This window comes from Ochotona princeps, chromosome 5 (genome assembly GCF_030435755.1).
Source record: "Ochotona princeps isolate mOchPri1 chromosome 5, mOchPri1.hap1, whole genome shotgun sequence".
Classification (NCBI taxonomy): Eukaryota; Metazoa; Chordata; class Mammalia; order Lagomorpha; family Ochotonidae; genus Ochotona; species Ochotona princeps.
The window spans coordinates 19,190,390-19,205,646 of NC_080836.1; the positions used below are offsets into that span (position 1 = coordinate 19,190,390).

General features: G+C 45.5%; 1 protein-coding gene across 5 annotated transcripts in view; it reads left to right on the forward strand.

The window, feature by feature from the left end:
- MGAT5 (alpha-1,6-mannosylglycoprotein 6-beta-N-acetylglucosaminyltransferase) overlaps positions 1-15,257 on the forward strand; it is a 340,039-nt gene that overhangs the window by 191,606 nt on the left and 133,176 nt on the right. For all 5 annotated transcript variants that reach the window (XM_058664413.1, XM_058664415.1, XM_058664414.1 and 2 more), the window contains 2 exons: positions 13,055-13,131; positions 14,072-14,161. In XM_058664413.1, the coding sequence (XP_058520396.1) occupies positions 13,055-13,131; positions 14,072-14,161 (167 nt within the window). The remainder of the gene's footprint in view (positions 1-13,054; positions 13,132-14,071; positions 14,162-15,257) is intronic.

A 15,257-nucleotide genomic window follows, 5' to 3' on the forward strand; every position in this document is an offset into this window, starting at 1 on the left:
TCCCCAAGTTGTTAGGAGTATGTGTTGTGTGTGCTGTTGTGTCATGATTATATTCATTAGAAATGATGGAAACTCTTTGCCTTTCTCTAAATCCAAAGCATTTTAATCATTGACTAGACTTCACGCCCCAACAAGCATTGTGACATTGAAATTAATCAGGGTTGGTCAAGACTGGCACAGGAACATATAGGAAGCAGAACAAGCCTGTTGTACAAGTAGATGAAATAACAGAGTGGGTGCTAGTGTGTGCTTCTTCAGCGTGGGGAGAGCTGTCTCAAGCCTTTATCTCCCTCCACCTCTCCCATTCTACTTCGGAACTTATTCTGGGGGAAGTAAGGTCATGCATGAGTGCCAGGCACAGTACTTTGCACAGACGAGCAATACAAATGATGCAGGGATTTTCTGAATGTGTTTTTTGAGCAAGAAAATATGTCCTGTCAAAGCTTAAGGAGGCTGTGCAATTGGTATGAAGCAGAGAGCAGGAGTCCCAGCTAGAACTCCTTCTCCAGGATGTAATCTTTACTTGCATTTTCTTCTTTTTCCGTATTAAACTTGAATGTGTTCATGGACTTGGAAAGGTCAGGACATTCAAGTGCCTTTTCTTCTTGAAGCATTTCCATGTTAGTTCTAGAAGCAAGTGATGTCAGAACAAGGAAACATCTTGCATGATGGCCTGTAAAGGAGAGTGGCATTTTTATGGGAGGATGGAGTGACTATTTGGAAATGAGAGAAGACAGAATTCCTTTGGAGATACATTAGAAACTTTGAAAATCTGTCAGTTGCCTTCTGGGTGGGCACCAGTGAGTTCTTCATTTGCTTCTGTCTAATGTTTATTTTCGTGTGCTAGAATGGCAAAGTCACAGAAAGATCTTCCATCTATTGGTTCACTCCCCAAATGCCCACGACACCCACGACTGGGGTAGGACAAAGCCAGGTGCCTGGAATTCCAGCAGATCTCCCAAGTGGAAGGCAAATACTGATCTTTTATGTGCTGCCAATTAGGATGTGTTAGCTGGATGCTGGTCTGCCAAGAGTATCCAGTAAGAGAAGTGATTGATTGTTCCATGTAGTATCTTTTAAGATTTATTTTTTTTTATTACAAAGTCAGATATACACAGAGGAGGAGAGACAGAGAGGAAGATCTTCCATCCGATGGTTCACTCCCCAAGTGACCGCAACGGCCGGTGCTATGCCGATCCGAAGCTGGAAACCAGGAGCCTCTTCCTGGTCTCCCACATGGGTGCAGGGTCCCAAATCTTTGGGCCATCCTCAATTGCTTTCCCAGGTCACAAGCAGGGAGCTGGATGGGAAGTGGAGCTGCCAGGAATAGAACCGGCACCCATATGGGATCCCGGGACGCATTCAAGGCGAGGACTTTTGCCACTAGGCCACGCCGCCAGGCCCTCCATGTAGTGTCTTAACCCACAATGGCACAGTGAGTTTCATTGAACAAAACTGGATGTTTTAGAAATATTTAGAAGTTTCATTTTATTTGATTCAAAAGTAACTCCTCTTTTTAAGGAGGCAAAAATAATAAAAAATCAATTTTTTTTAATTTCCAAAGGGAAACTTCCCCAGGGACTATGACCCTAACTATTTTTACAACAGGGATAAACTGTGTTCTGAGCTCAGCTCTTAGAGTTTCGTCATGTGCAATGCCAGCTTATCTGTCTAGTCTTCTTCCTTGCCACCTTCTCTGCTTTTGCCAGATTGGCTCGCTTTCTTCTCCCACAGGCACTCAAACACAGATGCTTGCTTGTTTGTCCTTCCTGCCTGGGGGCATGTGTGCTCTGCTGTTGCCACATTCTGGCTCGCTATTTTCCAGTGTCACCATGTTACATCACTGTTTCATCTCTGGCTACTCCATTTGCCACCTGAGGTGAGGGTGCCATGGCAGCACAATCTTTGAAAGTAAGGGGCATTTAAAAAAAAAGCTAAAGGGATTGTGAAGTGTGCAGGCAGGGTTAAGAAGGGCTGATTTCTTCTATGATCCTTGCCAAGTTACTTCATCTCTCTGAGCTCAGTGTTCTTTATCGACTAGGGACAATGCTGCTGACCTCTTAGGGTTCTCATTGGGGTTTACCTGAGACAATGCATGTTCGTATGTTGTCACAGGTGCTCATGGTATGTGTCTGGTCCGTGCTGGTGGCCATTCTGTTTATTCTCCTGTGAGTCCTCCTCTCCTGCTCTGTAATCCTGCTTGCGCTTTAGACAGCTCCCAGCTCATCCATGCTTTCTGGTAGTTAGTTTTCGTGTCAACTAAGGTGGCAGAGCACAGAGGTTCAAAAATGTAGTATGTAAATGGGCTTTAGCGTGGCTTCTGTTTCATGTGATAAATCTATAGGCTGCAGTCCAGGGCAAGGAACTCGCCAGGGTCCAGACTCCTCTGCACTGCCTATGGGAAGCGTCAAGCTTTGGGAACTGAGGAGGGCGGGTGACAGGTGTCAGAACTACTGATTCGGCCAGGCAGATTGTCATGAAATTAGAGATGACCTGGAATTTCTTTTCCTATCTACTTGGCCTGAATTTACTCATTCAATCATATTTATTTAATTCCTCCACCATCTTTTTATCAATGTCAAGTTTCTATCATTTTAAAATGGTCTTATAAAAGATATTTTTGTAAGTCTCATGGTAGCCATAAAGCAAAAGTGTATAGTAGCCTCTCTCCCTTTCTCCCTCTCCCCTCTCCCCCTCTTCCCCTTTCCCTCTCCCTTCCTCCCCCCTCCCACCTCCCTGCCTCTGTTTCTGAGCTCTTCCTTTGAAAATGGGGAGATAACTTTGTTATGTGACTCAGTGAGACCAGTTGCATGAATCCAGCATAAAATATTAATACAACAATCATTATTAGACAGGATTGATCTCCTGTTGTAAGAGACCCCAGCTGAATAGCTCAGCTACACAATGTTAGTGTGGGATGAAAAGAACTGAGATCTGGGAAACTAGTGAGCAAGCTGTTAAGTTCTGGAAGCCTTCTTGGCCTCCTCAACCCCTACAGCCTCTTTCTCTGCTCATTGCTTGGTTCACACTTCCCTGGTAGATGGCCTTAGGCTCTGAGCTATCTTTCCTGGGAGCAACTTTCAAGTTCCTAATTATACTCAAGGTTCCTTTGAGTTGGAGAGTGTTTGTTCCTTTCTTGGCTTCTGAAGAAGTTACTAAACTGATTGCAGATGCTTACTTAGATACAATATTTGTTGAATGAATCCATGGCAGCATTTTGTAATGTCTTTATTGAGATACACTTCACTCTTCATGCAATTCACCCACTGGGAGTGTCTGAACCAAGGGTTTTCAGTACATTTCAAGATGTGTCATCAGGACCACAATTGATTTTAGGCCATTTTTTCATCTTCTAAGAAAAAGTGCTGGTACCTTGAAACTGTCACCTACCCCTTGCTTGCCACCTTTAGATTCCCCAAACCTAAGCAGCCTCTAATCTTTCCATCTCTTGATGGGCCTGTTCTGAATACCTCATGTCCACGGACTCATACATTATGTGTGTGTTATGACTGACTGCTCTCACGGAGCACAGCACTTTGAAGGTTCGTCCATGCCATAGCATGTGCTAGCACGCCATTCCTTTTTCATGGCTGAATAAGAAAATATTCTTTTGTGTGAATAAGCTGTGTGTGAGCTGTTCATTAATTGATTGATATTCAACTTGTTTCCAACTTCTAAAATGCTCTGAATAAGGCTACTGTGAACATTCACTTGCAGGTCTTTTTGTAGGTGTTTGTTTATTTTCTTTTTTATAGTAGAAACCAAGGAGCAGAATGGTTGGGTCAAATGATACTTCTATGTTTAACCTTTTTTAGAACTGCTAAGACTCTGAGCCAAAGCAACTGCACCGTATTGTCCTTTTGTCAGTGGCATTTAAGGCTTCTGATGTTGCCACAAGTTTGCCAGTGTTTGTTGTTTGCATTTTTTATTGTGGCCATTTCATTTACTGTGAACTTAGCCTCACGGTGCATGTCAGCCTTGAAGCTCTGCTGTTTTTCTCTGCTTACTGTGCACGTGTGTTTCTATGTGTATCATATGCCACCTTCTGTACGTGAGCATTCCTAGTTGAGGTGGCTGGGTGCTTACCAAAATAGAGAGCTGTTTATGTGGATGGAGTATGTCTGTGTGACATTCTTAAATACTCGATTCATCATTACCAAGAATCTCTACCCTAGGACATCCTTTTGCTCTGACTCTGCCAACAAAGGGAGAAAAGACGCCCTTAGAAGCCTAATGAGGTAGATAACGCTGCAAACAAAAAATTGACAGTGTGACAAAGAGAAGTATAAATAATCTGGAAGTTTCGGCTAAATTGAGACTCTACAGCAGTGATGATATTGGGCAGCGGGTTTTCAGAGACATTACACTTTCTCCACTGGATGTGTTCCTTCCATTCTGGGAGAGCTGTGAATAGTCAGAAACCATATACATCACATTCGTTTTTGTGTTGACATCTGTTATATCCATAGTGTTTACACCTGAGCCATCCTGTAGCTCCACATTCCAATTTGGAAAGTCTTTTTCAGAGGTGAATAAGAACTTCTACTTTTGGTATTTGCTTGGAAATTTCCCATGCAGAATTGCGCCTGCTGTGCTATCCCATTCAGTATGCAATATAGAGCGTTGTGAAAATCTGACCCATGAGGCAAAGGTCTGGGTACCTTACACATGGAAGGTGCTTCATGAATTTTGTTTTGTCGACGAATGACACTTTATCTCTCTAGGCCTCATGGTAAAGGAAGAAAGCAAGAGGGGGCTAACACAATTGCACTACTCCCTTACAGCTCCAGAATCCTTTGGGCAATGTGATACCACTTCCAGCTTCCTAGGTTAAGAAAAAAAAAATGCTGGTGTCCCATGTGGGTTGAGCATCCCTCCACCAAACATTCCAAATGAAATTCACATTTTGGAGTTTGGGAGTAGAAATAATGGTTGATCAGGAGAGTTCTTGGGCAGTGCTCCAAATTCTTAAAACCTGCAACATCAGAGACAGTTCTGTTGCCAAGTATTTCACATCTGGAAGACTCAACCCACTCAACACCTCTGGCAGCCCATGAATAAGACCTGCCTGTTACCCCATATCTCAGCTTCGTAAGGCCTTTGGTGGAGACTGGGCCTAGGCTATATGTAAAGACTCAATTAGAGGGCCCAGCACAGTAGCCTAGCAGCTAAAGTTCTCGCCTTGGACGTGCCAGAATCCCATATGGGCTCCAGTTCTTATCCTGGCAGCCCCACTTCTCATCCAGCTCCCTGCCTGTGGCCTGGGAAAGCAATTGGGGATGGCAGAAAGCAATTGAGGATGGTGCAAAGCCTTGGGACCCTGCACCTGCATGGGAGACCCCGAAGAAACTCCAGGTCCTTGGTTTCAAATCGGCTCAGCTCTGGCCATTGTGGCTGCTTGGGGAGTGAATCAGCAGACGGAAGATCTCTGTGTCTGTCCTCCTCTGTGTATATCTGACTTTCCAATAAAAGTAAATAAATCTTTAAAAAAAACTCAGAAATGAAATCACTTTTCATAGTGCAAATGCTAGAAAGCCTTACATGCATATTTGCCAAGCTGAGAATGACTGAAGTCATTTTTAACAGGAGGCTGTCTTGAACTGTAGTTACTTTGTGTACAATTGATTGCTATTAGCTCTCACAGCCAGGCCAGGTGATGGAGACGCTGGCAAGGGTTGTGTCTGCGGGCTGAGTACAGAGACAGCATCAGTTACCGGCTGTTGCTGAGCGGCCAGAGGACTAGTGTGTTCACGTGGGTGCACTTCACAGATCCCAACTGATGTGTGTGGCTGCAGGTTCCTATCTTCCTACCTAGAGAAATGGCACCTTGTCCTGCATACAGAGCAAGATGGCTGCAGACCCCTTATGTGTTGAGAGGAAATGCATGTTGGGAGACTGGAGGCCCACGAAGATAAACTGTTGCTATTGGCAAAGCAACTGGAAGAGACGGTTGAATTCAGTTCCCTAACACTTCTGGGGTGGGCAGATGATTAGATTTTTGAAGACGGTTAGAGTTGTCGTAAACACGCCTCTCCTGCTGCTGTTTCCCATTTTTCCCAATCTCCGTTTAGAATCATGACTACAGTGAGAGACTCAACCTGACTGAAACTGTCAGATGCCTTTTCAGTTCTGGATGAAAAGAGTCAAGGATACCGCGCTCTGCAAGTTCTTAAAAGAAGTGCTGTTTCTAGCACTTGGCACCTGCGCTGTTATTAATGCTCAGGAAAGTGAGTCTTTGCAAAGCCTCCTGACTTCATAGTGGGTCAACTTGCACTGAGAAATGACTGCCTCCTGCGTGTAGCCCCCTCCTCATGCCCCTTCCCACATTCCTGACCCCATTCACTACACAGTCACTCCCGCACTGTCCCCTGTCTCACTGTCTTTGTACCTCTCCAGGGACTGGTAGGCAGTTCTTCTTACACTGGTGCAACATAAGCGTTGCTAGAATAAAGTTTAAGGTTCCCACCTGACTTCCAATCTGTTTATTTGCTTCCTGGGGTTTTTTTGTTTGTTTGTTTTGTTGGTGTATCTTTTATTTGTAGCTATATTTCCAGATGTCTTTGGTTCAGTACCAAGAAGTCATCATTAAGTCTAAGTGTATGGGAGGGGAGTGTTTTATGACTTAGCTCACTTGTGAGTTGATGATGGTTTTGAAAGCAAACAAGGACACACGTTTGGCACAATGGTCAAAAAACTGCTTGGGGTGCCTGCAAGGGCTGTAAGTTTGAGTCCTGGCTCTGCTCCTGATTCTAGTTTCTAGCTAATGTGCATCTTCATAGGTAGCAGGTGATGACTCTAGTAGTTGGGTCTTTGCCAGCCATGGGGGAGACCCAGATGGAGTTCTTGGCCATTGACCTTGGCCAGACCCAGCCCTGGCTGCTGCAGGCCTTTGGAGAGTAACCCAGCAGTTGTCCTCTTGATTTCTGTCTGCCAACTCAAAGGAATAAATAATTGAACGAACTAGAAAGTTCTAAAGGACTTTGGTACCCAGTAAACCTTGTATTGGATTTGGAAAATCATCAGACAGATAATAGTGATGATTCATTAAGATGTCACAAACTGTTAGCCATCTTGTCAGTGCCCCATTAAGGTACTTACTCGGGGAGGAGGCAGGAGGGTAGGCTGTGTCCTCTCCCTGTGTCCCCTGAGCATCAGAAAGCACTTATGTTTCTCTGCCTCCCCTTCTGCTGTTGTCCTTCATGCCTTGCCCCAGGTTTCTAGGGGTGTGGGATCCAGAATGCACTCCAGAGAGCCTGTGAGGCAACTCCCCACCCCACTCTGCTTCTCTGTGGGGCTTGCACTCTGTGTGCCTGATGCACTTGTTATCTGTTGTTAGTGGAAACGCTGCTTAACCCTGTGTGCCTGGACCATGCCCTGGGGGTTATAGGATGACCTTGCTGGAGGCTAGTGATGCTGTGCCCTGATTTTATGATCCCCAGAAAATCATCAGGAGTCTGAAGTCGATGCAAATGCATAAAGGTGATTTATTCAGGCTCCAGCAGAAATGGCAAAAGAAGAAGAGGGAAGAGACCGAGTTGGACAGATCAGGGTTTTTATACATTTCAGGTCAATTCTATATAAGTATACAGTCATTTTTGGCCAGTTTATCTGTTAACTTTTTAAAAGAGCAAGTTGGCAGGCTTCTATTGGGGGGGTTGAAGCAAGCAACTTTCAAAAAGCACAAACTGGTGGTCTGTAGGGCAGTGAGCATCTTACCTAACAAGCACATCAAGGGTCTCCTTCTAAGGAGTGCTCTGACTCCGTGACCGGCCAGGTGTTCTGCCTGGTGTCACATAGACTTTCAGGCCTGGAGTTCACACAGCCCCCAGCCAAGCAAGTAAGGCAGAAATCACAAAAGCAGAAAACACCTAGGTTCTTCAGTGAGGTACTCTGAGGTCATGATTTCTCCCATGACTCAGTGTGTTGACCTTGGGGCTCAGGCAGACAGCAGGCTCTCAAGGACCAGGGAATGAGTTTGGAGGTCAGTGCTGAGGATCTTACAGGTTCTCTATTAAAAACTGTCATGTGCGGTTCCCATAGCTAGCAAAGAACATGAGTGCATGGTGGCAGAAGGGAAACAGGCTGTTACCCTCCTTCTGGTTCGGCTTCCTGCACTCTGCCACCCTTCCTCTATTTCCTCTGTCACTCAGAGATATCTTTCCTGGTTACTCCTGCCCTGTTTCTCCTGACATCCCTACTTCCTTCCCTCCTCACGGGTGGCAGAAAGCATAAGCGAAACCATCTGTGTGGTTCCATGTCTCTTCTCTTGTGGATGTGTGTGCCAGAAGGCCGTTAACACCTTAGGGGCAAGACACACTCACTTAGAGGCATAGCTGATCAGGACTGGTAGAAGCTTTGATTCAGAGCCCCACTCTGTGTGCCTGATGCTGTTGACAAATCCCACACAGGGCTCCTCATTGTCTTTTGTAGCTTTTTCTCCTCAACCTTACACGTGTTTGATGCTAGAAGCAATGCGTGTTTTCTTAGAGCAGGTGCAAGGTTACTGGATTTATCTAAGTGTGCAGGTGCAAGTGACTGATACAGCAGCAGCATTTTCACACCCGTGTTTCCTGCCTTATGTGTTCACACCTGGTTGACAATTCTGCAGAATCTGTTGGGTTGCAGTTCTGGGTAAGACACATGGACTGTGATGAGGTGAAGGATGAAACTGAATCATAAATGAGAGTAAAACTGAGCTGCCTTGCTTACATCAGTTGTTATTTTTTGTTGTCTTTCCACCATTAAAGAGGGGGTCCTTGACAGGGAGGGTCAGCCACAGGCAGAGCATTCCATTCTAGCAAGGCATCAGCAGTCTCCGTCTCTTGAAGAGACCCATGACTAAACCAGCTCTTTCCTGAGAAAGCAATAACATTTATTGTTTTGGGCCAGAATTTCTTTGAATTAACCAGATTGGGATTAAAAGTTCTACAGGCAGGAAAAATCCTTCATGGACACAAACTAATAAAATGCCTGTTACGTTACTGCTCTGTGATAGAAACACACGTCAGAATTGTGTTTTGAGAAGCAAAGAGAAGCCCTCAGGAATGGCGAAGCCCTGCAGGGTCTCACCCTGGCTGCTGCAGGGGGCAGCTCAGCACCCTGCTCTGGAGGCTGTTACTTCCCATCCCTCCAAGTTACAGATTGCTTCTTCACCAAAACCTCCAGTGCCATTCAGTAAATGTCTTGGGAAGCCCATTATCTGCCCAGATCCATTCCTGGTTAACTCAATAATGCAGAGAATCTCATCTGTGAGATAATGCAATTGCACAGGAGGCCCTGCTGGATTTGCTGACAGGCTGCTAAGGAAGAACAGCAAAAACCCAGGCCTGGCAGGTGTGTCTGCCTGTTTAGTTGCCTCCCAGCTTGGGAGGCAGGAACATACTGCTCATTATTCAAACAAAACTTCATTGTCCAAGTCCTTGATGATTCAACAAGAAGATATAACCCCCTCATAGATTCCTGGTACCCTGAGCAGGGAGATGGGCCAATAGAAAAAAAAAATAATGGAAATGCTCACCGTGGTGGGAAAGATAGGGATAGGAACAAAAAAGTTCAGAGAAAGGCTACACTAAATCCTAGCCGGAGCATGTCTTGACACCACAAGGACCAGGGAGAGAGTGCTTGGTCTGAGTCTTGAGGGATGGGCGGGACTTCATTGGATGAGGAAAACAGATACAGAGAGTCTGCAAAGAAAGCATCCCTGGCAGAGAGGGAATGCCTGCAAGGCTCCATGAAAAGTAGTAGTCAGTTCAGCAGATGGGCTCAGAAATAAGAACTCCTGTTCGGAGAGTCTCTGAGCATAAGCAAACACAGGTAAAGGCCTGTGACTGGCTTTGGGGTTTTCATGTCTTCTTTTTTAATCTGTTTATCTGAAAGGTAGCAAATAGTCACTGGGTCACTCCCCAGATGTCTGCAGCAGCTGGGGCTAGGCTGGGCTGAAACCTGGAATCCTCAGTCCATCCTGCTTTCCTTCCTGGGAGGCAGGGACTTAAGGACTTGAGCCAGCACCTGCTGCTGCTTGCAGGGTGTACATAAAAGCTGGATTCAGTGGAGGGGGTGCTGGGGCCTGCATCCCAGACTGCCCCATGGGATGCTTATAAATAAAGTTTGGTTGGAATATGGCACCATCACCCTTGCATTCACGTATTGTCTGTGGCTACTTTCTTGCTATAAAAGCAGGATTGAGTTGTGACAAACCATGAGGCGTACATAGCCTAAAATATTTACTGTGGGGTATATTACAGAAAAACTTGACTGACCCCTGGCCAAAATTATCTTTGTTCATTGAAACTCTGAGTGAGGAGATTCCACACCATCCAGTAAGGCTTTGTTTCACAGGCCTGTTTATCACCTCAAGTCCTCTTCAATCCTATCTCCACCCCATCACCAATTTAGTAATTCCTGGGTTCTGTAACTTGCAGAGTAATTGTTCTGGAAGTAAGATAGTGGCTGTAGAATGGAAGAAAAGAGTCTCCCTTCTAAGTTTTTCCTTGGATGTACAATTACCCCAAACCCTGGGTTGTTGCAACCTCTGTTTGATGTCCTAAGTTCCTGCTGTTAGGTTCTCATAATTCCTTGGATCACGAGTGTTGCCAAGCAAAGTCCAGAATTCCCCAGAGTGATGGGAGTGAGAGTCAGTAGGGATCCCTAATATTCCCTAGGCGTTCTGTTCTTTGTGTCTTCTGGAGCTGGCTTCCACATGCCAGTAGCAGGAGGGGAAGCCTACATTCATTTCTGGAACAAAAAGCATGTATTCCCACAGGAGCCTGTGCCTTTGAAACACCATGCTCCTGGACTTCGGGAATGAAGTTGTGTGGGATTACACAGCAACACCAACTGCTGTGGTCTGTGGTTGTTGGCCTTGGAGTGTTGGATAGGATGCTGTACAAATGCTAACTAGTTTATTAAAAATGGGGTGAAATAGAGATGCAGTCTCCTGTGCACTCTACAGATCCCAAAACAACAGCTTTGACAAGTCAAGTGACTGTGATTTTCACTAAACCTGCAATAGTTGGATATGGATTTTTACAGTCTAGCTATTTTCAGAAAGTAGAAGGCTCATTGATAGCGTTGCATCAAAAGGCTAAGAATTTCTGTAACAGGTTAACCAAAAAAAGCTGGTTTTCAAGGGGCAGGTAGACAGTTAATCCACTAATCCTCCTTATCATGAATTTGTTTCAGCCCCAACAAACTCCAAGGTATTTAAATGCTGCTATCAAAAGTTAACTAATTCACGAATTTTAATTCAAATACAAAAACAACTGTTTGCAATAAATAATGATGGCGTTTAACAAACATTACTGAGAAATGTAGGAGATCCCAAAATAGAATCACATAGGTTTGGGATCATTCTGTTTTCCTACTAAAATGATTATCCCTATAGAAAAATCTGATCATCACCATCTCTTAAAATGTCTCCTTGCTTGGGTACATCCTTAAAGACTTCTGGACCCTCTTCCTGTTAGGCCCTGTCTGCCCATGGGGTCAACTCACTCTTCTGCATTCCAACCAGAGGGGCTCCCTGTGTGTACAGCTGCCTCTGTCCTTGCAGCATCTTCTGGAGAAGGTCCCATACCTTGCTCTGTTCTGCTTCATCTCCGTACCGCAGCTTGAATGTCTCTGGATGCAGGAGGTTTGCTTTGACCCTTTAAGAGTGGTTTGAGTATCCTTCCCTTGCTCAACCTTGATGTCCTATGCATTACACTGTTGATCAGTTGTTCACCTATTCTCTACTCTTAGACCTCAGGGCTTCCAACAGCATTCAGAGACAAGCAAAAAGCATTGTGGCAGAGTGGGTTAGACCACAACCTGGGGTGCCCAGATCTAGTATAGGAGTACCTGATTCAAGTCCATGCTGCTCTGCACTTGTAGTCTCAGTTCTTACAATGCACCTGAGAGGCAGTAGGTCATTACTGAAGTACTTGGAACCCTGCTACCTACATAGGAGATGCAGAGGGAGTTCTTGGTTCCTGGCCTAGCCCCAGCTATTGGGGAGTGAATCAATGGATGGAAAATCTGCTCCCTAATCCCTGTTACCACCATCTTTCTCATTGCTGCCTTTTAAGTAAATAATGAAATCTGGTTTTTAAAAAAATAATACATTTCGGTGCTGGTGCGATGCCTTGCCTGCACTGGATCCATATGGACACCAGTTCATATCCCAGCTGCCCCCTTTCCCATCCAGGTTCCTGCCTGTGGCCTGGGAAAGCAGTAGAGGATGACCCAAAGCCTTAGGATGCTGTACCCAGGTGGGAGACATGGAAGAAGCTCCTGGCTTTGGATAAGCTCAGCTCTGGCCATTACAGCCACTTGGAGAGTGAACCAGCAGATGGAAGATCTTTATCTCTGAATCTCCTTCTCTCTAAAATCTGCCATTCCAATAAAAATAAACAAATATTTTAAAAATACATACTTTTTTATTTTCACTCTGGTTACAACAAATTGAAACCCTCTTGAGCTACCATCTAGGAAGGGAGTTTATCGTGGGAAGTATCAAAAAGCAATAAAGAGACATTGGTGGACATGTGAGAACCAGGTGTGTGGGAAAGCTGTACCTTATGGAACCAGGATGGAGGAAGCTTACGATAGTGTAATTGTGTCTCGTGGCTTCCTACTCCTGTGTCCACCAGCACCATTGCCCCTCTTTCTGCTGCTGGCTTCTGAGCTGCTACCCCTGACTTCTGGAGCCTGCTCATGACCTCACTTAGCCTTGAATGCCTGCTTCAGCCCCACTCCATTGATAGAGCATCCTTACTTCATGCCTTCAGTTCTTCTTCATAGTTGGGTTACTTTTGGAGCTTCCCAATTCTAAATCTCCAAGCCAAGACTCAGCCTTTTGAGTCAGGCCACACATATCACAGGTCTCTGGCTACCCTATTAGGAGGCTCCAGTCTTCCCTGCAGCCTGTGCAGTTTTGTGTACAGCTGGAGGGGTATCCTGGGTCAGAACATGGCTGTCTATTAATGGGGACCCTCTTGTTTTTTGTTTCTCCACATACAGAGATGTTATTCCTGTGTTGTATGCACTTTGTGACATCCTTTGTTTTCCTTCACAGATATCATTAATGGAGCTCAAGAAAAATGTGTATTGCCTCCTATGGATGGCTACCCCCACTGCGAAGGGAAAATCAAGGTGAGAACCAAGCAGTGCTTCTCCTTTCCTTTGAACATTACGCTGCCCCTGCTGTAGGATACACGTGGGCTCATGAGCTTACGAGGTAGGCTGTCTCAGAGCTGCCTCCTTCCCTCCAGGTTTGGGCTCCAGCTGGGACGGAGGCTTCTCCCCTGATTCTACCACTGTAGAGTTCATCAGTGGTGGCCAGCATCAGTCAGACTGAAAGACCCTGGGCCATTGCAGGCTCCTGCTCTGCCTAAAGCTGTCTTTCCCTGCCTCTGCAGTCTCTAGCAGGTGGTCCTTCAAGGACCTCTAGCCAGGAGTGACTGTTATTTAGGAACCAACTGTTGTCACTCGCAGTCCCCAGCTTTGAGGTCTCCACATTGTGGTTTCCTTGTCCAATTTGCAATTTACATGTGTTAGTAGAGCACTCAGAGATACTTGGACAGTCTTGATCCTTACTTCATTTAAAACTCCTATATGTGATGGTCTCTTCATTTTGGACCGAAAGCTTTGGTTGAGTTGTGCTCATGAGACCAACCCCAGAGCCTTTTGCATGGTCTCCTTGGGGACGCATTGCACCCCAAGTCCTTCTTTATGTACCCTGCGTTCAGCTATGCTGCTCGGAGTGCAGTTCCCAGAGTGTATTTGGAGGCTGGAATGCATTACTGCTATCATCTTGATAAACCTCTCCTAGACGTTGCCCACCCCCCCCAGCCCTTGGTCTTGCTACCCTAGGCACCTGCTGAGGTCCCAGTATCTTCTTGCTGCTTTTCTTGCAGTTAAGCGTCTGGTTATCTTGCTCTTAGTATACGGTGACTGTGACTCAGTCTAAAGGTCCCACTTGAGCCATTGCCCTGCCTTTACCTTTCCACTCCACAGTTTCTCTGTCAGCATGTATGGTACTGGGGCAGTGGGAATGACTGTTCAGAGATGCTCTTCCTTGCTCTTGTTTCAGTGGATGAAAGACATGTGGCGTTCAGATCCCTGCTACGCAGAATATGGAGTGGACGGGTCCACCTGCTCTTTCTTTATTTACCTCAGTGAGGTGAGTTGCTTTGGGACTCTGCGGGGCAGGATGTGGGGCAGGGGCAGACCTGCTTGCTGAGTTGACTATGTACATGAACATGAGCTTTGCAGCACTTCCATCTGTGCATCGGTTCTATGTGGAGGACCTGTGGAGGCTCTCTTCCATAGGGGTTATGAGCTAGTGCACATAACCCAGAATTTATCCTCCAAGTTTATTTATTTATCTGTCCATCTTTCTATTTCTTTATCTGAAAGGTGAGGGGCACGTTCTCATCTCCTGGTTCATTTCCCAAGATAACATCACTGGGTCATGCTGAAGTTAGGAGCTTCATCCAGGTCTTCCACATGGGTGGTGAGGGTCCAGGGACTTGGATCATCCTCCAGTGCTTGGGATAGTCGAATGTCAAAGCGACGCCTGTATGGAATGCCCAAGTCATAGGTGGCAGCCTTGCTTGCTACACCGCAACTGTGGCCCCCTCTGAACTCCTTTCAAAGGCTCGGTTCAACAGCCTTGAGTGCCTTCACCTGGCTATGCAACTATCGCTACCAGCCACCTCCAGAATTCCTTCTGTCTTGCAAAATCAAAACTATGTGCCTGTGATGTCTTGCATAACTCCTCATTCCTAACTTCTGCCTTTGCCCTGCACCTGGCACCCACCCTCTTCTGCCTTGTGTTTTTATAAATTTATTACTTTTAGGTTCATTACTGAAGTAGAATCTCTTGGTAAGTGATGTCCTGTGCCTGGCTCCATGGACTTAGCACAGTGTTTTCAGTCTACCTAAGTTCTAGACCATAGCCTATGTTTGAATTTCCTTGCTTTCCAAGGCCAGCTGATACCCTATGGAAGGAAGGCAGGGATGATATTTGGCTTATATATTCATCTATTTCTGCTTGTGCTTTGTCAAGCATGATGCTATAAACATGAGTGTGCAAGTATCTGTTCCACTAGCTGCTTTCACTTCTCTTGGTATCCCCAGGAGTGGAGTTGTTGAATCATATAGTAATTCTGTTTTTAATTTTTTGAGGAACTACCCTTCTGTTTTTCATAATAGTCCTGACATTTTACAGTTCCATCAACAGCAAGCATGAGTTCCAGTTTCTCCACCTGTTCATC